This window comes from Microtus pennsylvanicus, chromosome 5 (assembly GCF_037038515.1).
Source record: "Microtus pennsylvanicus isolate mMicPen1 chromosome 5, mMicPen1.hap1, whole genome shotgun sequence".
NCBI classification, from domain to species: domain Eukaryota; kingdom Metazoa; phylum Chordata; class Mammalia; order Rodentia; family Cricetidae; genus Microtus; species Microtus pennsylvanicus.
In genome coordinates, this window is record NC_134583.1 from 49,261,074 (window position 1) to 49,287,876 (window position 26,803).

A 26,803-nucleotide genomic window follows, 5' to 3' on the forward strand; every position below is an offset into this window, starting at 1 on the left:
TTCACCGTTTATTTTATTGAAAATATATTCTTATCTCACATACTACTTCTTGACTAGTTTCCCCTTCCTACACTCTTCCCAACTATCCCCAAGTTTTCAAAGATTCCTATTTATCCATCCAATGGTAAGACCAGAGAGAAACATGAGCTTCAAATTCTACACACATATCATTCAGCCAAAAGCTCACAAGTTCACTCGCTATTAAATGCTTTGGTGGCTTACTCTCAATGAATATCAAGTACAGATTCCCGCTTAGTTTATGGACTGAATGTTTGTGTCATAGGCATCACCATAAATAAAGAATGTGAGGGATTATAGTAAATCTGTGCCATGCTAGATGAACTTTCATAAACCTCTTAACTTCTTATTTGAGTATTTGCAGATCAGTGTCCTCTGTTGAAAATCATGTGAATTTATTCCATGACACTCCTGTTAGAAACCACTGTGACACTGGAAAGCTTCTGATAGGTTTTAATAAAATATTAGTAATATCATGACAAATATTATTCATATTTTACATGCTGATGAAATTGCTATTTCAAAGTACTTTAAAGAGAAGTAATCTATTTAAATATTTAATGAGCTTACCACAAGAAGTTGTATTTGCAATTTTAGTGTGATCTCTGTTTTATTTATTCTCAGTTCTAACAAGAAAATTTACATTTTTAAAAAGTTGATTAAAAACTTACTTACAGAAATAATAGACATTGTAACAAGTGTCACCAGCAAAGCACCTCTCTATGTATTTACCATTGGACAGCAGAAATGCTACTCTGATGCTTAATTTGAATGTGCCTTCAATTTCATGGTCACCCATAATTATGTGCGGTTACTTAAAAAGAATACTCTAAATTCAACAAGACTAGTGTTCATACATACTGCAACTTTAAAAGATTTGTAATTTTGAGTCTATGTTTATGAATGTTGCCTATGTTATGAATTTGTATATACTTATTTGCACCACATACATGCCTGCTGTCTGTGAAGAGCAGAAAAGGGCATTAAGTCCCCAGAGCTAGAACCTCAGACTGCTGTGAGAAACCATGTGAGTACTGGGGATCAGACCCTGGTTCATTGCAAGTGCAAAAATTGCTCTTAATTACTGAATTATCTCTGAAGCCCAATAATTTGGTTAATTATTATATAAATCTTAGAAAACTTAAAATGCATTTCTGTTATAAAATAAAACTGATAAAACTGTAATGCTATTTAATGGAATTAAGAATAAAAAATATAAAATTTTTTCCTTTTTTTTACTCTTTTTTAATTAAATTTTTTAATTAAAAATTTCTGCCTCCCTTTTCCCTCCCCCTCCCTTCAATCCCCATGTCCCACTCCCCTCTCCCTCCCTCTCCAGTCCAAAGAGCAGTCAGGGTTCCCTGCCCTGTGGGCAGTCCGAGGTCCTCCTCCCTCCATCTAGGTCTAGGAAGGTGGGCATCCAAACTGGCTAGGCTCCCACAAACCCAGTACATGCAACAGGGACAATATTTTTAAAATCCTGTGCTGGTGATGTAGTAAGCATTTAATAAAAGTTAGTCATTATTTGACTCTTCAAATTGTCTTCTCTGACATTTTGTTTTATTTATAATTAGTATATTGCTATCTTCTTAAGATTTACATTATTTTATATTTATTTAAGGATTTATTGGAGTGATGGGATTGTTTAGATAACAAAATAAAAGTTATTTATTCTTTGTAACAAATTCCTAACATTTCTACTTAAATTATTTTGAAGGAATTTTTGTACACAGATGTACAAATTATGGAAACCCTAGTAAAACATTCATTGTGGGTCCAATTTAAAAATATATTTATATATTAATTGGTAATGCTCTCCGTGTATGATTAATTGGAATGAAGTGAACTATTTATAAACCCCTTCCTGTAATGTGTCCATCACAGTCTGGTTCTGTCAGGAGCTACACTACCCCATGGCTCTCCTGGAGGAAGGGAACCACACTGCAGTGACAGAGTTCATTTTATTGGGCCTGACAGATGACCCAGTCCTTAGAGTCGTCCTCTTCACCATCATCCTGTGCATCTACCTGGTGACCGTGTCTGGGAACCTCAGCACCATCCTTCTCATCAAAGTCTCTTCCCAGCTCCATCACCCCATGTACTTTTTTCTGAGTCACTTGGCTTCTACTGACATAGGCTACTCATCTTCTGTCACACCCAATATGCTTGTCAACTTCCTGGTAAATCAAAGTACCATCTCATATCTTGGATGCTTTATACAGTTTAGCTCAGCTGCTTTTTTTGGGGCAATTGAATGTTTCCTTTTGGCTGCCATGGCTTATGATCGCTTTGTAGCAATTTGCAATCCACTTCTTTATTCAACCAAAATGTCCACACAAGTCTGCACCCTGTTGGTTGTAGGATCTTACATAGGCGGTTTCCTTAATTCTTTCTCCTTTGCTCTTTCCTTTCTTTCTTTTGTTTTCTGTGGACCAAACAGAATTAATCACTTTTTCTGTGATTTTACTCCATTAGTTGAACTCTCCTGTTCTTATGACAGTGTCCTTATAGTTCTTGATACTTTTTCTGCTGGCTCCATAGTTTCGATAACAGGGTTTGTCATAGCTGTCTCTTATACCTACATCCTCATCACCATCCTGAAGATTCACTCCAGTGAAGGACGCCACAAGGCCTTCTCCACCTGCACCTCCCACCTCACTGCAGTCACTCTCTACTATGGGACTGTCACCTTCATCTATGTGATGCCCAAGTCCAGCTACTCCACAGACCAAAACAAGGTGTTGTCTGTATTCTACATGGTGGTGATTCCCATGTTGAACCCCCTCATTTACAGCCTCAGGAATAATGAAATTAAAGGTGCTCTGAAGAGACAGCTTCATAAGAAAATATTTTCTTAGAGCAGTCTAATGTTTTATAAAACTTAATATAATAGGGATAATTATTCAAAACCAATGGGACCTTTATATCAGGTTTGTTTTAGGTTTCTTGTTATAACTTTTGTCCTCATCTCTGTTTTTCCCAGTATATTTATATATTATATTTCTTGCATTTCTCTTTTTATACTTAAAAATGTGTCCTTGAAAAACTACAATGTATTTTTGTGTCCAGTTTCTGTCACAAGCCTTCTCCTTATAACTCCCTCTTCTATATACCTGATTATTGTTTTTGATGAAACCTAAATTGTGCTACCTGTACAGACTTAGGTATTATACTTCCCCTGAAACATGGAAAGCTACACCATTAAAATATGGACTCACAGCTGAGGAGTTCCATCTGGACGGGTGTGTGTGTGCTATCCAGGGGCGGATTGTCCCGGAAGAGAGCACAAATACCCCTCCCCAAGCTCCTTTTGCAGGGCTGTCTTTCTTATGCACGACCCAGCCCCCTAGCACTCCCCAACCCTGCCCTGCTGTATGCTAGGAACAGTGCTCAAGAACAGTTTTCAGCTCCTACACTAAGGCTACCCACCCAGAGCGGTGAGTGCCTGCCTACTCCGGCAGGCCTCAAGGTCCCTTGTAAGGGAGCCCGGGCACCTTCAGCTTGTGCCCCAGGGTCTCCTGTGCTCTCCTGGATCCTGCCCTGCCTGCTACGTTCTTCCTTTTGTCCCAGGATCATTGGGCTACCAGGCAGCCCTGTTTAGGTGCTGAGGAGTTCCATCTGGATGGGTGAGTGTGTGCTATCCAGGGGCGGATTGTCCCAGAAGAGAGCACAAACCCCCCTCCCCAAGCTCCTTCTGCAGGGCTGTCTTTCTTACACACGACCCCCCCCCCAAAGCCTGCATTTTCTGCAAGGTCCTTTGCTCAGGAACAGTTTTCTGCTCCTACACTGAGGTTACCCACCCAGAGCTGTGAGTGCCTGCCTACCGGGCAGGCCTCAAGGACCCTCCCCCCCCCCTGAAAGGGAGCACGCGCACCTTCAGCTTGTGCAGCAGGGTTTCCTGTGTTCTACTCGTCCCTGACCTGCCCGCCAAGTTCCCCCTTTTGTCCCCAGTTCATTGGACTACCAGGCATCCACGTTTTGGTGCTGAGGAGTTCCATCTGAACAGGACGGATCCTGCTTCTACACTGAAGAGATACACCCACAGAGTCAGTCACAGCAAAGACTGGACTAAGACACCAGGCCTCCCCTGGCTCCATTTGAAGGAAGAGATGGGAAGGCGCCAATGCAAGAATTCCTCCAACAACCTGAAAGGCAACATGACATCACCAGAATCCAGGGATCCCGAAATAAGAAGAATTGTACACCCTACTCCAGAAGAATTAGAAAAAAATCGACTCAAAAGTGAATTATATGAAAATAATAGAAGACCTTAAACAGGAGGTGAAAAACTGCCATAATCAATTAGAGATCACAAACAAAAAGGTAGAGGAAATGAATAAATTGCTCAAAGATACCCAAGAAAACCAAGAGAAACAAGAAAAAGCAATCAAACAGGTAAGAGAAACGGTTCAAGACTTGAAGAATGAAATGGAAGAAATGAAGAAAACAAAACCGAGGGAAGGATGGAGATGGAAAATCTGGGTAAACAAACAGGAACTACAGAGACAAGTACTACCAACAGCTTACAAGAGATAGAAGAAAGAATGTCAGACACTGAAGATACCATAGAGAAAATAAACACACTGATCAAAGAAAACAGCAAAACCAACAAATTCTCATCACAAAACATTCAGGAAATCTGGGACACAATAAAAAGACCAAAACCTAAGAAAAATTGGAAAAGAAGAAGGAGTAGAAGTACAGCTCAACGGTCCAGAAAATATATTTAATAAAATTATAGAAGAAAACTTTCCCAACCTAAAGAAAGATATTCCTTTGAAGGTTCAAGAAGCATACAGAACACAAATAGACTGGAACAAAAAACAACATCTCCTCGCCAAATAATAATCAAAACACAAAACATACAGAATAAAGAAAGAATATTAAGAGCTGCAAAGGAAAAAGGTCAAGTTACTTATAAAGGTAAACCTATCAGACTTACACCTGACTTCTCTATGGAAACTATGAAAGCCAGAAGGTCCTGGATAGATGTACTGCAAAAACTAAGAGAACATGGATGCAAGCCCAGACTATTATACCCAGCCAAGCTTTCGTTCACTATAAATGGAGAAAACAAAATTTTCCAGGATAAAAACAAATTTAAACAATATGTAGCCACAAATCCAGCCTTACAGAAAGTAATAGAAGGAAAATCACAAACCAAGGAGTCAAACAATGACCACAATAACTCAGTCATCTAGAGACCCTTCACCAGCGCAACTCAAAGAAGGGAAACACACAAACTCTACTACTAAAAAAGTGACTGGAGTTAACAACCACTGGTCATTAATATCACTTAATGTCAATGGGCTCAACTCACCTATAAAAACGCACAGGCTAAGAGATTGGATACGAAAACAGGATCCAACATTCTGCTGTTTACAAGAAACACACCTCAACCACAAAGACAGGCACCTACTCAGAGTAAAGGGATGGGGAAAGGTATATCAAGCAAATGGACCTAAGAAACAAGCAGGTGTGGCCATACTAATTTCTAACAAAGTTGACTTCAAACTTAAATCAATCAGAAGAGATGGAGAGGGACATTTTATACTCATAACAGGAACAATTCATCAGGATGAGGTCTCAATCCTGAATATCTACGCCCCTAATATAAAAGCACCCACGTACGTAAAAGAAACATTAATAAAACTCAAGGCTGCCATCAAACCACACACACTAATAGTAGGAGACCTCAACACCTCTCTCTCACCAATGGACAGGTCAATCAGACAGAAACCTAACAGAGAAATAAGAGGATCAAGGGAGGTAATGAATCAAATGGACTTAACAGACATTATAGAACATTCCACCCAAATAGGAAAGAATATACCTTTTTCTCTGCAGCTCATGGAACCTTCTCGAAAATTGACCTCATACTCGGTAACAAAGCAAACTTCCACAGTTACAAAAAAATATTCGTAACCTCCTGTGTCTTATCAGATCACCATGGATTAAAGTTAGAATTTAACAACAATGCTACCCCCAGAAAGCCTAAAACCTCATGGAAACTTAACAGTCAACTACTGAACCACACCTTGATCAAGGAAGAAATAATGAAAGAAATTAAAGTCTTCCTTGAATTCAATGAAAATAAAGAAACAACATACTCAAACTTATGGGACACTATGAAAGCAGTCCAAAGAGGAAAGTTCATAGCACTAAGGGCCCACTTAAAGAAAACAGAGAAAGCACATATTGGAGACTTAACAGCCCACCTGAAAGCTCTAGAAAAAAAGAAGTAGACTCACCTAGGAGGAGTAGAAGACTGGAAATAATCAAACTGAGGCCTGAAATCAACAAAATAGAAACACAGAAAACAATCCAAAGAATCAATGAAACAAAAAGTTAGTTCCTGGGGCAGTTGAAGATAGGAAACCTGAAATGACCCTATCCTATAGCCATACTGATAAATATCTTGCATATCACCATAGAACCTGCATCTGGCGATGGATGGAGATAAAGACAGAGACCCACACTGGAGCACCGGACTGACCTCCCAATGTCCCAATGAGGAGCAGAAGGAGGGAGAACATGAGCAAGAAGTCAGGACCACAAGGGGTGCACCCACCCACGGAGACAGTGGGGCTGATCTATTGGGAGCTCACCAAAGCCAGCTGGACTGTGACTGAAAAAGCATGGGATAAAACCGGACTCTCTGAACATGGCGAACAATGAGGGCTGCTGAGAAGCAAAGGACAATGGCACTGGGTTTTAATCCTACTGAATGTTCTGACTTTGTGAGAGCCTAGCCAGTTTGGATGTTCACCTTCCTAGACCTGGAAGGAGAGGGGAGGACTTTGGACTTTTCACAGGGCAGGGAACCCTGACTGCTCTTCAGACTGGAAAGGAGGGGGAGAGGAGTGGGGCGAGGGGGGAGGAGTGGGAGGAGGGGAGGGAAATGTGAGGCTGGGGGGAGGCGGAAATTTTTTTTTCTTCAATAAAAAAAAATAATAAAAAAAAAGAAAAGAAAAAAATGGACTCACCACCTGGAAGATAACAATTGCTGATGAGGGTTTAGAGAGGAACTAATCTGTGGGTATCATGATAAGTAATTTAAAATTAGTTAAATATTATATCCATTTTGGGGGTTATAATAATGGGTTCTTCTCTATAGCCTATTTCCTGTTTAGCACAGGTTTTGCCCTTGAGAATTATCCTAACTGTGAATTGTTTCATGCTAAGTTAGGCTTAGATCCAGTAAGAAAGTTGGTGTTTACTCCTGTGAATTTTGTGCCATTTAGCACTAGTAGGCATGTCTTTTCAGAATTGTGTTAATTGTACTTGAAGTGTTTACAAGACAAGTTGTCTGTACACACATTTAAAGATACAGTTATATTAGACTACTTCTATTTCAAAAGTTTAATTCTTGCCGGGCGTTGGTGGTGCACACCTTTAATCCCAGCACTCGGGAGGCAGAGGCAGGCGGGTCTCTGTGAGTTCAAGGACAGCCTGGTCTACAAGAGCTAGTTCCAGGACAGGAACCAAAAGCTGCGGAGAAACCCTGTCTCGAAAAATCCAAAAAAAAAAAAAGTTTAATTCTTTCCTTTTGTGTTTGATAAACTCTGGAGTTTTAACATGTTTCTCTGTTTACATTACCCTGATTTACTTTTTATTTCCTGAGGTTATTAACTTGAGTGCATTTGCAGTTTGAATCTGGAAGCTCTATGCTCAGTCTTCACATCTACAAGTCCTTCTTAATTTTCTGCTTAACTGTCACTTTCTTCAAGGGACCACCCTGTCCTGCTACAACTATCATTATCTTTCATATGATCTCCATTTATTCTTCTCCACCACCTTCTAAGTTTACATGGTTGCTTCTTCTCTAGTTTACTCTCCACTAAAGTGTAAATTTTATAAGAATTGTTTCAGTCAGAAACATATCTTTAATGTCTACCTGGTTCTGCAATACAATAAATACTCAGCAAAAACATCCAGATATAATCAATGTCTCAATGTTAATCCTATATCTACCTGTAAAGTAATTACAAAGCTGATACAATGTTCCTGAAATAATTTTGTCATGGACAAAAACACAATTTGTTTTTGATACCTACGCCCAGCCATCTTCCAATACTATCCTCAAATATGTAATGAATAATCCAGAAATTTTCATTGATATGGAAATTAATGTATCTTACTGATCATTAATTTATTATTTCTCAGTTATTCATGCCCAGTTAACACCTAATGTAAAATTCAGAAAACAGTTGGATATTCTGACCTAAGAGATGTTCATTCAGTGTTTATCAGAGGCTAATCTTTTCTTATTATTTTATTTATTTATTTATTGAAGATTTCTGTCTCTTCCCCACCACCACCTCCCATTTCCCTCCCCCTCCCCCAATCAAGTCCCTCTCCCTAGTCAGCCCAAAAAGCAATCAGGGTTCCCTGCCCTGTGGGAAGTCCAAGGACCACCCACCTCCATCTAATCTTTATATTCAAGAATTTGGGAGAACATCACCCAGGTCAGCCTGTCAGGGCACTGGGGCCGAATCCTGAGGGCAACCAGGAGGGCAGGAGTTCCTTTGTTTCAATAGGGTGCCTGCAGCAAGCAAGGTAGGCGCTTTGTTTACAAGCTACCCAACCAGCACGGAGATCTGATCTCGGCACCAGGAGAGACATCACTGGAGCACCAGGAGAGCCATCACTGGGAAGGTACATCAGTAGGCAAGGAGACCTGATTCTGTAAAAGAAGACCCATAGGGGAGCATTCAGAGGAAGAGATGGGCAGGCGCCAATGCAAGAATTCACCCAACAATCTGAAAAACGACATGGCTAGAAAACAAATATGAGTGAGTACATCCCATGTTCCTCTTTTGGGGTCTGGCTTACCTCACTCTTTTAGAAAGTTTCACTTGTTTTGTTTCCCATTTAAAAAAAAAACACTTAAACTGGGTGGTGGTGGTGACACCTTTAATCCCAGTACTTGGGAGGCAGAGGCAGGCAGATCTCAGTGAGTTTGAGATCAGCCTGGTCTACAAGAGCTAATTTCAGGACAGGCTCCAAAACCAGAGAGAAACTCTGTCTCGAAAAACCAAAAAAAAAAAAAAAAAATAAGAGGAAAGTTCATAGCACTAAGTGCCCATGTAAAGAAAATGGAGAAAGCTTACCTTGGGGACTTAACAGCATACCTGAAAGCTCTAGAAAAAAAAAAGAAGCAGACGCACCCAGGAGGAGTAGAAAACTGGAAATAAACAAACTGAGGGCAGAAATCAACAAAATAGAAACACAGAAAACAGTCCAAAGAATCAATAAAACAAAAAGTTGGTTCTTGAAGAAAATCAACAAGATCGACAAACCCCTATCCAAACTAATTAAACAAGAGAAAGAAAACACGCAAATAAATAAGATTAGAAATGAAAAGGGGGACATAACCACAGACACAGAGGAAATTCAGACAATCATTAGATCTTACTACAAAAGCCTGTATGCCACAAAACTGGAAAATGCAAAAGAAATGGACATTTTTCAGATAAGTACCACATACCAAAGTTAAACCAAAACCAGGTGAAAGATCTAAATAGACCTGTTAGTCACAAAGAATTAGAACCTGTTATCAAAAATCTCCCTACCAGAAAAAGCCCAGGACCAGATGGTTTCAACGCAGAATTCTACCAGAACTTCTAAGAAGAGCTAATACCTATACTCCTTAAGGTATTTCACAATATAGAAACAAAAGAGTCATTGCCAAATTCCTTTTATGAAGCTACAGTCACCCTGTATCAAAACCTCACAAAGACTCAACCAGGAAAGAGAATTACAGGCCAATCTCACTCATGAACATCGACGCAAAAATTCTCAATAAAATACTGGCAAACCGAATCCAAGAACACATTAGAAAAATTATCCATTATGATCAAGTAGGGTTCATCCCAGAGATGCAGGGCTGGATCAACATACGAAAATCTATCAATGTAATCCACCATATTAATAAACTGAAAGAAAAAACCATATGATCATTTCATTAGATGCTGAAAAAGCATTCGACAAAATTCAACACCCCTTTATGATAAAGGTCTTGGAGAGATTAGGGATATAAGGGTCATACCTAAATATAATAAAAGCTATTTACAGCAAGCCGACAACTAACATTAAATTAAATGGAGAAAAACTTAAAGCCATCCCACTAAAATCAGGAACACGACAAGGCTGTCCACTCTCTCCATACCTCTTCAATATAGTGCTTGAAGTTCTAGCAATAGCAATAAGACAACATAAGGGGACCAAGGGGATTCGTATTGGAAAGGGAGAAGTCAAGCTTTCGTTATTTGCAGATGATACGATAGTGTACATAAGCGACCCCAAAAACTCTACCAAAGAACTCCTACAGCTGATAAACACCTTTAGTAATGTGGCAAGATACAGGATCAACTCCAAAAATTCAGTTGCCTTCCTTTACACTAAGGACAAGGAAGCAGAGAGAAATCAGAGAAGCATCACATTTCACGATAGCCACAAATAGCATGAAATATCATGGGGTAACTCTAACCAAGGAAGAGAAAGATCTTTTGACAAGAACTTTAAGGCTTTGAAAAAAAAATGAAGAGGACACCAGAAAATAGAAGGATCTCCCATGCTCTTGATTGGGTAGGACCAACACTGTAAAAATGGCAATTCTACGAAAGGTAATCCATAAATTAATGCAATCCCCATCAAAATCCAAAAAAACTACTCACAGATCTTGAGAGAACAATAATCATTTTATATGGAAAAACAAAAAACCCAGTAAAGCCAAAACAATCCTATATAATAAAGGAACTTCTGGGGGCATTTACCATCCCTGACTTCAAACTCTATTATAGAGCTACAGTAATGAAAACAGCTTGGTATTAGCATAAAAACAGAGAAGTCGACCAATAGAATCGAATAGAAGATGCGGAAATTAACCCACAAACCTATGAATACTTGATTTTTAACAAAGGAGCTAAAATTATACAATGGAAGAAAGAAAGCATCTTCAACAAATGGTGCTGGACAACTGGATGTGAACATGTAGAAGAATGAAAAGAGATCCATTTCTATCACCATGCACAAAACTCAAGTCCAAATGGATTAAAGACCTCAATATCAATCTGAACACACTGAACCTGATAGAAGAGAAAGTGGGAAGTACTCGACAACATATGGGCACGGGAGACCACTTCCTACATATACCCCAGCAGCACAGACATTAAGGGCAAAATTTAGTAAATGGGACCTACTAAAACTGAGAAGCTTCTGTAAAGCAAAGGACACTGTCACTAAGACAAAAAGGCAACCTGCTGACTGGGAGAAGATCTTCACCAACCCTGCAACAGACAAAGGTCTGATCTCCAAAATATATAAAGAACTCAAGAAGCTAGACTTTAAATTGCTAAATAACCCAATTAAAAATGGGGCACTGAACTGAACAGAGAATTTCGAACAGAAGAAGTTCAAATGGCCAAAAGACACTTAAGGTCATGCTCAACCTCCTTAGTGATCAGGGAAATGCAAATCAAGACAAATCTGAGATACCATCTTACACCTGTCAGAATGGCTAAAATCAAAAACACCAATGATAGCCTTTGCTGGAGAGGATGTGGAGTAAGGAGTACACACTCATCCAGTGCTGGTGAGAATGCAAACTTGTGGAACCACTCTGGAAAGCAGTGTGGTGGTTTCTCAGGAAATTCGGGATCAACCTACCCCAGGACCACTCTTTAGATTATACCCAAGAGATGCCCAATCATACTACAAAAGTATTTGTTCAACTATGTTCACAGCAGCATTATTTGTAATAGCCAGAAGCTGGAAACATCCTAGATGCCCTTCAATGGAAGAATGGATGAAGAAAGTGTGGAATATATACAAATTAGCATACTACTACTCAGCGGTAAAAAACAATGACATCTTGAATTCTGCATGCAAATGGATGGAAATAGATAACACTATCATTAGTAAGGTAACCCAGACCCAAAAAGATGAATATGGTATGTACTCAATCATAAGTGGATTCTAGCCATAAGTAAAGGATATTGAGCCTATAATTTGTGATCCTCGAGTAGCTAAATAAGAAGGTGAATGCAAAGAAAAACATATAGGTATCCTCCTCGATATTGGAAGGAGACAAGATTGCCAGGCAAAAACTGGAAACTTGGATGTGGGGTAGGGGTAAGGGATGATGGGGAAAAAAAGTGAGAAGGAAAGGATGGAAAGAGCTTGGGGGAATAGGACGGTTGGGATCGAGGAAGGGTGGATATGGGAGCAGGGAAGTATATATCTTAATTAAGGGAGTCATTTTAGGGTTGGCAATAGAATTGACTCTAGAGGTGTCTGCAGGTGTCCATGGAGATGTCCCCAGCTAGATCCTTGGGCAGCTGAAGAGAGAGAGCCTGAAATGGCCCTATCCTGTAGCCATACTGATGAATATCTTGCATATCATCATAGAACCTTCATCTGGCGATGGATGGAGATAGAGACAGAGACCCACACTGGAGCACTGGACTGAGCTCCCAAGGTCCAAATGAGGAGCACAAGGAGGGAGAACATGAGCAAGGAAGTCAGGACCACGAGGGGTGCGCCTACCCACTGAGATGGTGGGGCTGATCTAATGGGAGCTCACCAAAACAAGCTGGATTGGGACTGATGGAGCACGTGATCAAAACAGACTCTCTGAACGTGTCAGCCAAGGAGGGTTGCTGAGAAGCCAAGGACAATGGCACTGGGTTTTAATCCTACTGAATGTATTGACTTTGTGGGAGCATCGTCTGTTTGGATGCTCACCTTCCTAGACCTAGATGGAGTGGGCAGGACCTTGGTTGGACTTCCCACAGGGCAGGGAATCCTGACTGCTCTTTGGACTGGAGAAGGAGGGGGAGATGGGTAGGGGAATGGGAGGAGAGGAGGAGATGGAAATTTTTAAGTAAAAATAAATGAAAAATTTAAAAAATAAAAGAAAAAATAAAAAAAGAAAGTGTGGAATATATATGCATTAGAGTACACTCAGTGGTAAAAAAAAAACAATGACATCTTGAATTTTGCATGCAAATGGATGGAAATAGAAAACACTATCCTCAGCGAGATAACCCAGACCCAAAAAGATGAATCTGGTATGTACTCATTCATTTGTAGACTCTAACCATAAACCAAGGTCATTAAGCCTATAGTTCACAAACTCAGAGAAGCCAAATAACAAGGTGAACCCAAAGAAAACCATATATAGATCCTCCTGGAAATTGGAAGCAAACAAGATTGCAGGGCAAAAGTTGTGAACATGGGGGTGGGGGCAGGGGTGGGGGTGAGGTTGGGAAAGGGAGAGGGGGAGAGGGAAGGTAGAAGAGAAAGATTGGCAAGAGCTTGGGGGAGTGGGAGGGTGGAGATGGAGGAAGAGCAGATATAGGAGCAGGGAAGAAGATACCTACATTAAGGGATCCATGTTAGGATTGGCAAGAAACTTGGCTCTAGAGGGGATCCCAGGTATCCATGGGGATATCCCCACTTAGGTCCTTGGACAGCAGAGGAGAGGGTGCCTGAACTGTCCTTGCCCCGCTATCATGCTGATGGATATCTCGAATATCATCATAGAAACTTCGTTCGGCAACGGGATGGAGATAGAGACAGAGACCCTCATCAGAGCAACTGACTGAGCTCCCAAGGTCCAGTTAAAAGGCAAAGGAGGAAGAAGACGAGCAAGCAAGTCAGGACCGGGAGGGGATGGTCCACCAACTGAGGCAGTGTGCCTGTTCTAATGAGAGCTCACCAAATCCAGCTGGACCAGTTCTGAATGAGCATGTTATCAAATCGGACTCTCTGAATGTGGCTGACAGTGGGGGCTGACTGAGAAGCCATTGGTAAAGGCACTGGGACTTGTTTTTAAGGCATATTTTGGCTTTTTGGGACCCTAGTATATATGGATGCTCAGTTCCCTAGCTTTGGATGTAGGGGGGAGGGCCTTGGACTTCCCACAGGCCGTGGTTCCCTGCCCTCTCTCAAGCAGGGTGGGAGAGGGAAGAGGGGGTGTGGGGAGCTGGAGGTGATTGGGAGGAGGGAAGGAAGTGTAAATAATTGAATGGAAAAATAAAAATTAAAAAAAATAGTTCATACTAGATAAAATAGGGCATTCACCTTATCACTGGCAAAAGGGACTTACGACTCTTCCATTAAGTTATGCCTGTGATGCCTATTATCGTATCAAGATCTGTGCCAGCCTCTATGTTCTCTCAGTCTCTCCTCACAAGTGCCTGTTGTGGAACCATCTTAGATGGCATAACCCACCCTCTAACTTAAACCTCTCCACCTTCTGGGCTTCATTTACCCACTCCAAACTTCTCTGTCCTCTATAACTCAGCCATTTTGCCTATGTGTTATCCTGGCTCTGCAATGAACTCACCTCCCTTTGTTCCTTTCTCCTCTTCCCTCTTCTTGATCTTCCCCTCTTTCCCCTCTCCTGCCCTTCTCATCATCTAGTTCAGTCTAATTGTCTAGTTCAATTTGGACCTTACCAGATGTCTTTGGTTGTGCTCTCCCTTGTATCTACAGTAAAACATTCTCCGCAACCATACTAAGGAGTGGTCAGTTCTGTGTATTCATTCCATGGTCAAGTAGACTTTATCCTAGAGAGTCAAGGATGGTTCAATACACAAAAATCAATAAATGTAATTCATCAACTACCCAAATTGAAAAAAGTATTTTAAGGATTAAAGTATTTTAATATGAACTAAATGGAATCAAATAACAACTTGTTTGAATATTTACCTAAGAAATTGTTATCATGTACCTCACTTAAGTGCCAAATGAAAGTCCACCATTACTCATAACAAAAAAAGAGAGATCACTTGAGATTGACAGGTGACGCCTTAGAAATTAATTATTTTGTGGGAAATGTAGTGCTCCATACTCAGTGGGAAGAAAGTAATGATCCCTGATGATTTATAATCATGCTGGAATCAGTAACCTCACCAGGGACTTATACTTAGTAATAACAGTGCAGACAGCTTTGTGGGTATAAAATCATAGTGACTTTGAACTTCTTACTTTGAAATGAATTCTTACTACAAGAGGTATGATTATGACTTTGTTGGTAAATGGAGATACTTTAGCCTTTGAAAATGTACAACATTTACAAACTATAGTGGAGAAACAAGTCAGATGAAGTAAAGTGATCATATAGAAGAAGGAAAATAAAAATACATTTATTGAGCCACCTTTTATTTCCATAGGTGAATTATTCAGAATGATTGGACATAAAATTAAGTTTTCTGTTTTTATTTTATTGATTCTTCTCTCATACACTACATCTTCCAATTTCTACATTTCTCCCAGCTACCTTCAAGTTTTCAAAGATTCCTTATTTACCAATCCACTTGTAAGACCAGAAACCAACGTAACGTCAAATTTGTGTACACATTCAGGCAAAGACTAACAAGCTTGCTCGCTTTTAAATGCTTTGTGGGGATTTATAGTCAATCTGTGCCATGCTAGATGAACCTTCACACACCTCTTAACTTATTAGTTTAAATATTTATTGATCAGTGTCCTCTGTTGAAAGTCATGTGAATTTATTCCATCACAATCCTGTTACAAAACACTGTGAGATTGGGAAAGCATTTGGTGTGTTTTAATAAAAAAATTACTAATAGCATGCCAAATATTGTTCATATTTAACATGATGATGAAATTGCTATTTCAAGGTACTTTAAAGAAAATGATCTATATAGAAATATTTAAAATGTTTAATGAACTTACTACAGGAAGTTACATTTGCAATTTTAGTGTGATCTCTGTTTTATTTCTTCTCAGTTCTAATAAGAAAATTTGCATTCTTTTTAAAAGTTGATTAAGACATAGTCTTACTTACAGAAATGATAGACTTTGTGACCAGTGTCACCAGCAAAGCACCACAATACGTATTAACCATTGGAAAGCAGAAATGCCACTCTGATGTCTGTGCTTAATTTGAGTGTGCCGTCAATTGCTTGGCCACTCATAATTATTTGTAGTAACTAAAAGGAATACTCTGAATTCAAAATGTCTAGTATTCATATCTACTGCACCTTTTAAAAGATTTATTCTTTTGATTTTATGTTTATGAATGTTACCTATGTTATGAATGTTATATATATGTATTTGCACCACATATATGCCTGGTGTCAGTGAAGACCGGATGAGGACATTAGGTCCCCAGAACTAGAACCTTAGACTGCTGTGAGAAACCATGTGAGTACTGGGGATCAGACCCTGGTTCATTGCAAGTGCAAAAGGTGCTCTTAATTAGTGAACCATCTCTAAGCCCAATAATTTTGTTAGTTATTATATAAATCTAAGAAAACATAAAATACTTTTGTGTTATAAAATGGAACGTATAAAAATGTAATGATATTTAATGGAATAAGAGTAGAAAATGTACAATAATATTTAAATCCTGTGCTAGAGATGTAGTAAGCATTTAATAAAAGTTAGCCATTATTTACCTCTTCAAATTGTCTGCTCTTACATTTTGTTATATTTATAATAAGTATATTGCTATCTACTTAAGGTTTACACTATTTATATTTATTTATGGATTTATTTGTGTGAAGGGATGATTCAGAAAGCAGGTATGTTTTACTATAAATATGTGTAAATAAAAGTTATTTATTCTTTGTAACAAATTCCTAATATTTCTATGTAAATAATTATGAAGGAATTATTATACACAGATCTATGAATTATGAAAACCTAGGTAAAACCTCCATTGTAAGTACAATTTTAAAATATATTTTTATATTAGTTGGTAATGCTCTCTATGTATGATTAACTGAAATGAAGTGATCTATTTTTAAACCCCGTCTTATAATTTGTCAATCATGGTCTGGTTCTGTCAGGAGCTACACTATCCCATGGCTCTCCTGGAGGAAGGGAACAACACCGCAGTGACAGAGTTCATTTTATTGGGCCTGACAGATGACCCAGTCCTTAGAGTCGTCCTCTTCACCATCATCCTGTGCATCTACCTGGTGACCGTGTCTGGGAACCTCAGCACCATCCTCCTCATCAGAGTCTCTTCCCAGCTCCATCACCCCATGTACTTTTTTCTCAGTCACTTGGCTTCTACTGACATAGGCCTCTCATCTTCTGTCACACCCAATATGCTTGTCAACTTCCTGGTAAATCAAAGTACCATCTCATATCTTGGATGTTTTATACAGTTAGGCTCAGCCGCTTTTTGGGGGGCAGTTGAATGCTTCCTTCTGGCTGCCATGGCTTATGATCGCTTCGTAGCAATTTGCAACCCATTGTTTTATTCAACCAAAATGTCCAGACAAGTCTGTATTCAGTTGGTTGCAGGATCTTACGTAGGGGGCTTTTTCAATGATACCTCTGTCACACTTTCATTTCTTTCTTTTGTTTTCTGTGGACCAAACAGAATTAATCACTTTTTCTGTGATTTTGCTCCTTTGATGGAACTCTCTTGTTCTGATGTCAGTTTCTCTGCAGTTTCTACCTCATTTTTTGCTGGATCAGTAAGCATGGTCACAGTCCTTGTCATTGTTGTCTCCTACACCTACATCCTCATCACCATTTTAAGGATGCGCTCCACTGAGGGCCGCCAGAAGGCCTTCTCCACCTGCACCTCCCATCTCACTGCAGTCACTCTCTACTATGGGACAGTCACCTTCATCTATGTGATGCCCAAGTCCAGCTACTCCACAGACCAGAACAAGGTGCTGTCTGTGTTCTACATGGTGGTGATTCCCATGTTGAACCCCCTCATTTACAGCCTCAGGAATAATGAGATTAAAGGTGCTCTGAAGAGACAGCTTCATAAGAAAGCATTTTCTTAGTGCAATCTATTGTTTTATAAAACTTAATATAATGATAATTATTCAAGACCAATGGGACCTTTAACTCAGAATTGTTATAAGTTTTGTTATAACTTTGGTACTCATCTCTTTTTCTCCCAGTATATATAGATATTATATTTATTTCATTTCTTTTTTATACTTTAAAATGTGTCTTTGAAAACATTATACAATGTATTTTATTGTGTCCAGTTTCTCTCACAAGGCTTCTTCTTATAATGCCCTCTTCTAAATGCCAGATTATTCGTCTTTATTGTTCTATCTGTACAGACTTAGGTATTATGCTTCCTCTGAAACATGGAAAGCTACACCATTAGAAAACTGACTCACCACCTGGAAGATGTCAATTGCCAACACCTCAGCTACAGGTAGACTTCATGCTCTTGTCTCCTCTTCATCCTGGGACTTTGTATGATTTGACCTAGTCCATAATGACACAGGCAGCATGGATACATATCTACAACATTCTGTTGTTTCCTGAAAACATTGTTTATTTGTAGTTATCAACTAGCTCTGGCTCTTACAATCTTTCCAATCACTTTATTACAGTGATTCCTGACCTTGGAGAGAAGGGTGTATGATCCAGATATATTGTTAAGCCTTCCAAGGTCTCTAATTTTCTCTGCACATTCACAGTTGTTTGTTACTCGTCATCTACTGCAAAAAAAAAAAAAGTTGTGCTGATGAGGGTTTGGAGATGAACTAATGTAGATATTATAAGTCATTTAAAGTTAGTTTAATAATATATCCATTCAGGGGAATAGGATAATGGGTTCTTCCTTATGGCCTATGTCCTGTCTAGCACAGGTTTTGGCCTTGAGAATCATGGTAGCTGTGATTTTTTTCTTGCTACCTTACACATAGATCTAGTAAGGTAGCTGATACTTATTCCCATGAAATTTGTACTACTAGAGCACCGGTAGGCGTGTCTTTACATAATGGTGGTAATTGTACTTCAATTGTTCACAAGACAAGTTTCTGTACAACACATTTAAAAATACAGTTATGTTAGGCTACTTCTATTTTAAAAATATGATTCCTTCAATTCATGTATGAATAAACTCTAGAGTTTTAACATGATTCTCTCTTTACATTACGCTGACTTATTTTTTATTTCCGGAGGTTATAATCTTGAGCACACTTGCAATTTTAAATCTGGAAGCTTTTCGCCCAATCTTCACACCTCCAGCCCTTCTTAGTTTTCTGCTCAAATAACACTTGCTCATGGGACTAACCAGACCTGCTACAACTAACTTTAATTTTCATATGAGCTGCATTTATTCTTCTCTACCACATTCTAAGTTTAAACTATTAATTATTCTCTAATCTGTTTTTGGAGTGTCCTGTCAGTTTTGTTTTTAATGCCAGTAGTGTGAAAACACGCCACATCTAGGTAATAAGCTGTTTCTCGTGTTTTCTAAAGAACGTTATCAAACTCTGAGCCTGGACGCTTTATAATTTTAAAACAGCTTGACTCTTTTAAGTCATTAGGGAGCACTTAGTTCAGTAGGTCAGTAATTCATTGTATCACAGGCACTGCTGGCTGAGTATGCTTAGAACAGTGTAATTTACACTTGGGGAGTAGTTCTTACACCTGGAAGGATCTGAGCCATTGCCTTTTTAATTGACATGAATTTATTTTTATTGATAAAAGGAGAATAAAGAAAAGAAAGAAAAAAAAAACAAATTTCCACCTCCTCCCAGCCTCCAATTTCCCTCCCCCTCCTCCCATTCTTCTCCCCCTCCTCCCAACCCTCTCCCTTTCCCCCCACTTTTCTCCCCCTCCCTCTCCAGTCCAAAGAGCACTCCGTACAATATACCTACTGCTGTTAATTTACCAAATGAATTTTAAAAGAAATAAAAACATGCAGGCTAAGGGTACTGTTTCAATTCATCACGCTAAAGAGATTTCTGAAGCATAGAGCAAAGTGTGTCCCAAAACACTTGGAACCACAAGCCTTGTCAAAATACTTGCTAATTGGTAATATCTAAGAGCCAATCTTACAGAACATTGCTCTCCTCACTTTTAAACAATTCATTTTCAAGGATGTAATATTACTCTATTATCACAGAACAGCTTTTTGTGAAATTTTATTTTGTATGGAAAACACAGTTCATTTTTAAAAAAGCATTCTTTCTTATGAATTAACTAAAGGTTCACTTTATGTTAACCTATTATTGATAGTATGTTGTATTTTACTGTGAGTTGACTTTTTGCTGAGAGGAAAGTATCTATAAACCTGAATTATCATCTTAAAAAAATTATTCTCTAATCTGCTCTCCACTGAACTATGAATTTCATGAGAATTGATTTATTCAAAATTATATCTTTAATGTCTACTTGGTTTTATAATACAATAAATACTCAGCAAAAACAACCCATTAAAATTAATGTTTCAATGATTGTCCTGTATCTATCTGTAAAGTAATTACAAAGCTGATACAATTTTCCTGAAACAATTTTGTCGTAAAGAAAGACATGATTGGTTTTGATGCTTCTCTCATCCATCTTCCTAAACTATCCTCAAATATGTAATGAATAGTCCATAAATTTTCATTGATATGGAAATTAAGGTTTCTTAATGATCATTAATTTATTATTTCTCAGCTATTCATGCCCAGTTAATGCCTAATATAAAATTCGGAAAAACAGTTGAGCATGCTGACCTAAGAGATGTGGATTCAGTGTTTATGGGGAGGCTAATCCTCTCCATAATGTTCAAGAGTTTGGGGTTTACGTGACTAAATTTTAAGAAATCATGTAGTCAGATGCTTAAATTTTTACTAGATATTTTTAAATGTTTGTGATGTGATAAAGTCTAGTAAGAAACCGTTTGGAAAGGTTGGTATGAAATTCCAAACATAAGAGCTATGAAGATGAAGAATCATATGCTTATCAGGTAAAGACATTGCCACCATGCCAGATAGTCTGGTTTGATCCCTGGTATCATCATGGTGGAAAGCAAAAACCCATTTATATAGTCTGTGTTCTTAAGAACACACATACATACACTCACACACACACACACACACACACACACACACACACACACACACACAAAATGAAAAATAAAAACAAAGAATCAGGCAAGACAAAAAAACACTACATGACAAGAAATACAAAGTAGAATCAAGAGGAGATTGGATGGACTAGAAAGATGGCTTGGTGATTAAAAGGACACTCTACTCTTATAGAAGACCTGGATTTTGTCACCAGAATTCACACTGTGGCCCACAACAAACTATATTTCCAAGACTGATAGATTTAGATTCAGCATACTCTTTTGCTTTCTGGAGGAAATATGAATGTACATGGTATGTATCCATGCTGGCAAAGCACTCATACACATAAAAAGTAAAAGAAAATTAATTCTTTAAAAAAAAGAAAAAAGAAGATATTGGAGAGAGCCTATCTGTTTGAACTTAAGGAAACTCCCTCTTTTACCTGGGTCTTGAAACTTACAGTGTCTGTTCCTATGATAGCAATGGTCACAGTGTTAGTAACAGACCGTGCTGCCACATACACCAGCCTCTGCTTTCCTACTTAATTTTGGAACCTCAATAGAAGAATAGTGTGGATCACAAAATTCATTCGACACATCTGGGCCATAAGTTGTGGCACTCTCTCCCTTTTGATTTGTTCTCCCCTAACATTCAGAAAGTTGTCTACTAACATTTTTCTACCTGTAGTGTTCTTCCTTATTTTCTACTTATTTACATAACTGGTTTATATGGTGTCTTCCCTCTTGAGAGCTAGAGTTTACTTCCTAGTCAGTCTTCTTATATGAGAGGTGTTTAAATTATCTAAAGACATCTAATCACGATTGCAATCAATGCATGGAGTTTTTCAGTGTAGTAGGACTTTCTTTTCATCTGCCAGTCTGCAAATAATGACACAGAGACTTATTATTATTATGAAAACTCAGCATTACCTAGGATTTGTACTTGAACTAGTTTTAATAACTTCAATTAACCCATTTTTTATCTACATTATGGTATGAGGTTCATTAAGTTATCTCCAGACTACCCATCCTGCTTCTTCTAAGTCTGGCTGGTGACTATGCCTTTCTTCTCCTCAGAGTTCACTCTTTGCCCCAAAGTCCCACCTATCCCTCCCAACTAGCTATTGGCAATTAAAATTTTTATTACACCAATCACAACAATACATCTCCACATAGTATACAAATATCCCACAGTATTTATTCCTTTTTATATGAAATTAAAAAGGGAAGGTTTTAACTATGAAGCAGTAAAATTATATACAATAAGAACATTCACCAAGTAAGAATTACATTCACAGTGTTCAGTCTGTAGCCAAGATCCTCAGGAGGTCTCCCCAGTGAAATCTGGTCTTTATTAATTTTAAAGAAATCTATATTTTTTTTATTTTCTATGGAAACAAAAGTATAACCTCTCCCCCAATGCAACACATTTCCAAGCTTGCATTCTAAAGCCAAGTCACCTCTACTATATAAGCTGGCTTAATTCAAATTACCTTTCATAATCAGATGCCTCTCCACATATGTTGTTCTCTGTTCATTAGTATTTAAAAAGTTCAAAGTTAACAAAGTACCATAAGATATACAGATTCCCTCCTGTGGCTTATTTTTATATTAGTTTGCTCTATCTTTTAAGACTTCATTATTTTTCAATTATTTCTATCACTTTCTATACACATTTTCTGTTTTTTCTTAGCACCTAAGTACCTTTTTAAGCATATTATACTTTTTCAGAGATATTATGTGTATGGACCTGGGTGTTTGCATATCTGCAGCCATGTCCTTACAGCTTTCTGCAGGAGACAAATCTTAACCTGCTAGGCTACCTTACACAGAGTGGCACTGGTGGCTGACTCTTTCCCCACTGCTTCCATGAGAGCCTAGCCTCCAGATGGTGGGTAGCCAGACCTGCGGAGTAGTAAAAGACAAGATTTCCTGAGTAAATTGCGAACATGGGGATCATGTGAGAGGGATGAAGGGGAGGGGAGTGGCAGTAAGGGGAAGGAGAGAAAAATGTATAGCTCAATAAAATCAATAAAAAAATAAAAATAAAAAGCCTTCTCTATGAAGCAGGATTTTTGAAGGACTGTCCAACCTTGTTATGAAAAGTTTTGGCAGTCACTCTCTTTTGCATCCTCCTTGTCCAATTTGAACAGCATATCATCAGCAGTCAAAACAAGAATACTTTCCTGTGCAGTAGTTTACTTTTACCAAAAAGAAGACAACCCTCATGTGGAGTTACTTTGATGCCATTATCTTCTCTGAAGAAGATTTGTGCTGTAGAAACAGAAATGTCTCATTGTCATAAAAAGGAACTTATGTTATTAAAACATCTTAAATTCCATATTCTACAGATCTCTGAAGTGTTTGAAGACCACCTGCCTATCAAAACATATCTGTTTGATCTTGAAACATACCTAATATGACTAGAAGTTCTATTGTAATAGGTGACAAACTACAAACCTGCCTTCCTTTATCATCCTAAAGTTTGGTAATAATAATTTTCAAGGTCCAAAAATTTGCATTAAATTGTTAAATTAGTTGCATAGGCACAATACCTTAAACAAGGTTATAAATGTATGTACAATATGTTCTAACAAAAATAATCTTAAATTTGTATAAATATAAAAATTTCAATTCAGTGTACAATTTTTAAAACTAGTAGTTACTTCTTTGAATCAAAAATAGGTTTAATAATCTAACTTTCTATCTTATTTCTATATCCCCCTTTTTCTTTTCAGAGTAAATTCAATAATCTACCCTTATATTGTCTCATATCTGTATTGACAATTTTTCTTTCCAAACAAGAACCCTGAATCTGAATCCCTCTGTTCAAATTTTTCTGTGACCATTACCAATATCATCTTGTAACTAACCCCCAAAACGATACTCATATTTTTGCAATAACAAATATCCAGAACCCACTGAACAACAAAAACCACCCACCTATCTCTTGGGAATGTAGACATCATGCTCTTAAATTTACTTACTTCTTTCTCGGGGGGGGGGGGGGGGGACAATAACATCTTTAGAGGATTCTGAAAAGAAAAGGTTTTGGTTTATTGTCAAGTCTTGGCAGTGGTAGCTGTATCATTTGTTGTCCAGTCTATGCATAAGAGAAAGTCTCAAGGATATGTGTCAAGTCCTGGCTAGAGTAATCTGTGAAGCTGGATCATCTCAGCTATCCACTTCATAATAATCCTGCACAGTTTGTAGTCCAAAGCCAATCTTTAGGAGGTGTTTTTCATCTTACTGGTGTTATCATCATCCTAGCAGAATCATTGTTATGGGATCCCATCACAGTTTTGGAGACTTCAGATCCCCATTAGGTCAGACTATTCCTTTTATTGGTAACTTTTTCTGGGTAGTTTTTCTTTCTTCTTTGGATGCTTATATAGAGCTTTTCTTTATACATTAGCAAAATCTCTGTCTTTAAGAAGCTGACCTTGGGAGATTTTTATACCTCTACCCCTCTACATAGTTCAATGGCACTAGCCTCATCTTTCCACCAAGTTTTCCTTGTAATTGAGGACCACAATTCAAGAGTGCTGTAACCAAGTATCTCCAGTCTTAAGGAAAATTATATTACAATTTGACCACAAGTTAAACATCTGCTTCACATGAGGTGAAGCATATGAAACTAGCACTTCCTTGACTCTCCTTAAATCTTACATTGCCACAGTATTTCAGTGAGTGCTTAAACAACCTTAGTGATATCTGTGACTTCACAGTTCCTCTATGGTGACTGGATAAATTAACATGGATTGTTTGAAAACCATAGGCTGTTCTTATCCAGGCTTATAATGCAATGCTAAAATTGGTTCTCTTTAAATTCCTTTGTATGGATCTGAATATCTCTATTATACGTTTTAGCAAGTTTTTCTACGGCCTGTTTATTAACACTCATATCAACCAACCTTTTTAGAGATATTCCAAGAATTATTAAGATGATAATGAACATTATGTCAATCCCTATTGATTGTCTCTTCATTTAATTGATTTAATTGTTCCAATTTTAAATAATGCATTGCATAATCATACAGAAAACTCTTCCCATAGTAATTGTGTCTCTCATTTTTTTATTAAAAATTTCTGCCTCCTCCCCGCCTCCGCCTCCCATTTCCCTCCTCCTCCCCCGCTCCCCTCCCCCTCCCTCTCCACCCAAAGAGCAGTCAGGGTTCCCTGCCCTGTGGGAAGTCCAAGGTCCTCCACGCTCCATCCAAGTCTAGGAAGGTGCATCCAAACAGGCTAGGCTCCCGCAAAGCCAGTACATGCAGTAGGATCAAAACCCAGTGCCATTGTCCTTGGCTTCTCAGCCCTCCTTGTCTGACATGTTCAGAGAGTCTTGTTTTATCCCATGTTTTTTAAGTCCCAGTCCAGCTGGCCTTGGTGAGCTCCCAATAGATCAGCCCCACTGTCTCAGTGGATGGGTCCACCCGTCGTGGTCCTGACTTCCTTGCTCATCTTCTCCCTCCTTCTGCTCCTCATTTGGACCATGGAAGTGCAGTCTGGTGCTCCAATGTGGGTCTCTGTCTCTATCTCCTTCGATCACCAAATGAAGGTTCTATGATGATATGCAAGATATTCATCAGTATGACTATAGGGTAGGGCCATTTCAAGCTCCCTCTCCTCAACTGCCCAAGAAACTAGCTGGGGACATCTCCCTGGACACCAGGGAACACCTCTAGGGTCAAGTCTCTTTCCAACTCTAAAATTGGCTCCCTTAATTAAGATATATACTTCCCTGCTCCCATATCTACCCTTCCTTTATCCCAACCATCCCATTCCCCCAAGTTCTTCCCATCCTCCCCTTCATATTACAAAAGCATTTGTTCATCTATGTTCATAACAGCATTGTTTGTAATAGCCAGAACCTGGAAACAGCCTAGATGCCCTTCAATGGAAGAATGGATGAAGAATGTGTGGAATATATACATATTAGAATACTACTCAGGGGTAAAAAACAATGACATCTTGAATTTTGCATGCAAATGGATGGAACTAGAAAACACTATCCTGAGTGAGGTAAACCAGACCCAAAAAGATGAACATGGGATGTACTCACTCATAATTGGTTTCTAGCCATAAATAAAGGTCATTGAGCCTATAATTCGTGATCCTAGATAAGCTAAATAAGAAGGTGAACCAAAAGAAAAACATATAGTCATCCTCCTGGATATTGTAAGTAGACAAGATTGCCAGGCAAAAACTGGGAACTGGGGGTGGGGTGGGATGTGGGAAAGGTGGGGTGAGATGGGGAGAGAAAAATGTGTCTCTCATTTTTAAGGTGGGAAGCAGTCTCTTTCTCTCTCTCTCTCTCTCTCTCTCTCTCTCTCTCTGTCTCTCTCTCTCTCCCATTTTTGAAAAGTTCCAACCATTAAAAATTTCCAGTTGTCTCATCAACTTTGCCACCAATTATGATTAAGATGACAAAGAAGGATAAAACTGGCTGCTGTTGTATAGAACAGTAGAGGCCCGAGTACGTTTCAAGGCAGCTACCTAGTTTGGCAGCAGCACAAGGAGGGGTCCAGGAAAGGCCACAACCTACCAGGAGAAAAGAAAGGAAAACCTAGATGGCAGGGTAGTGACTCTGGACACATATACTTCCAGCCTGCCCTGATGACTGCAAATCTCTCTCATTTTATTTGATACATAGACCATTTGGATTATATTTCTCATAATAATTTATCCTTTTCAGACACCCAATGATATTGATGGCTAACTGTAGCCTATGTTAACAACAGCAAGCAAAACAGCTTCTCCCCTAGACTGCATTTGTCATCCAAATTATTTCATATGTATAATCAGGCTTCAGGCCCCACCTTCCTAAGACATTTTGGGTCTCTTACAGAGAAAGGCAGGATCAGGCACAATTTGCATTGCTGACAGACATTTTGGTTAAAAAGATAAACTCACACAGAGGTTTCAGTGTAAGTGTTTACTATTTCTTTATTTAAAGAAAATTGCTTTACAATGACTACT

General features: G+C 38.6%; 2 protein-coding genes across 2 annotated transcripts; both read left to right on the forward strand.

The window, feature by feature from the left end:
• Positions 1 to 1,931: 1,931 nt before the first annotated feature.
• On the forward strand, positions 1,932 to 2,876 carry LOC142850903 (olfactory receptor 5P69-like). Its single transcript, XM_075974806.1, has one exon. The coding sequence runs from the start codon at positions 1,932 to 1,934 to the stop codon at positions 2,874 to 2,876; it is 945 nt and encodes a 314-aa protein (XP_075830921.1).
• Positions 2,877 to 16,859: 13,983 nt separating this feature from the next.
• Positions 16,860 to 17,804, forward strand: LOC142850905 (olfactory receptor 5P76-like). The gene has a single exon (XM_075974807.1). The coding sequence runs from the start codon at positions 16,860 to 16,862 to the stop codon at positions 17,802 to 17,804; it is 945 nt and encodes a 314-aa protein (XP_075830922.1).
• The last annotated feature ends 8,999 nt before the right edge of the window (positions 17,805 to 26,803 follow it).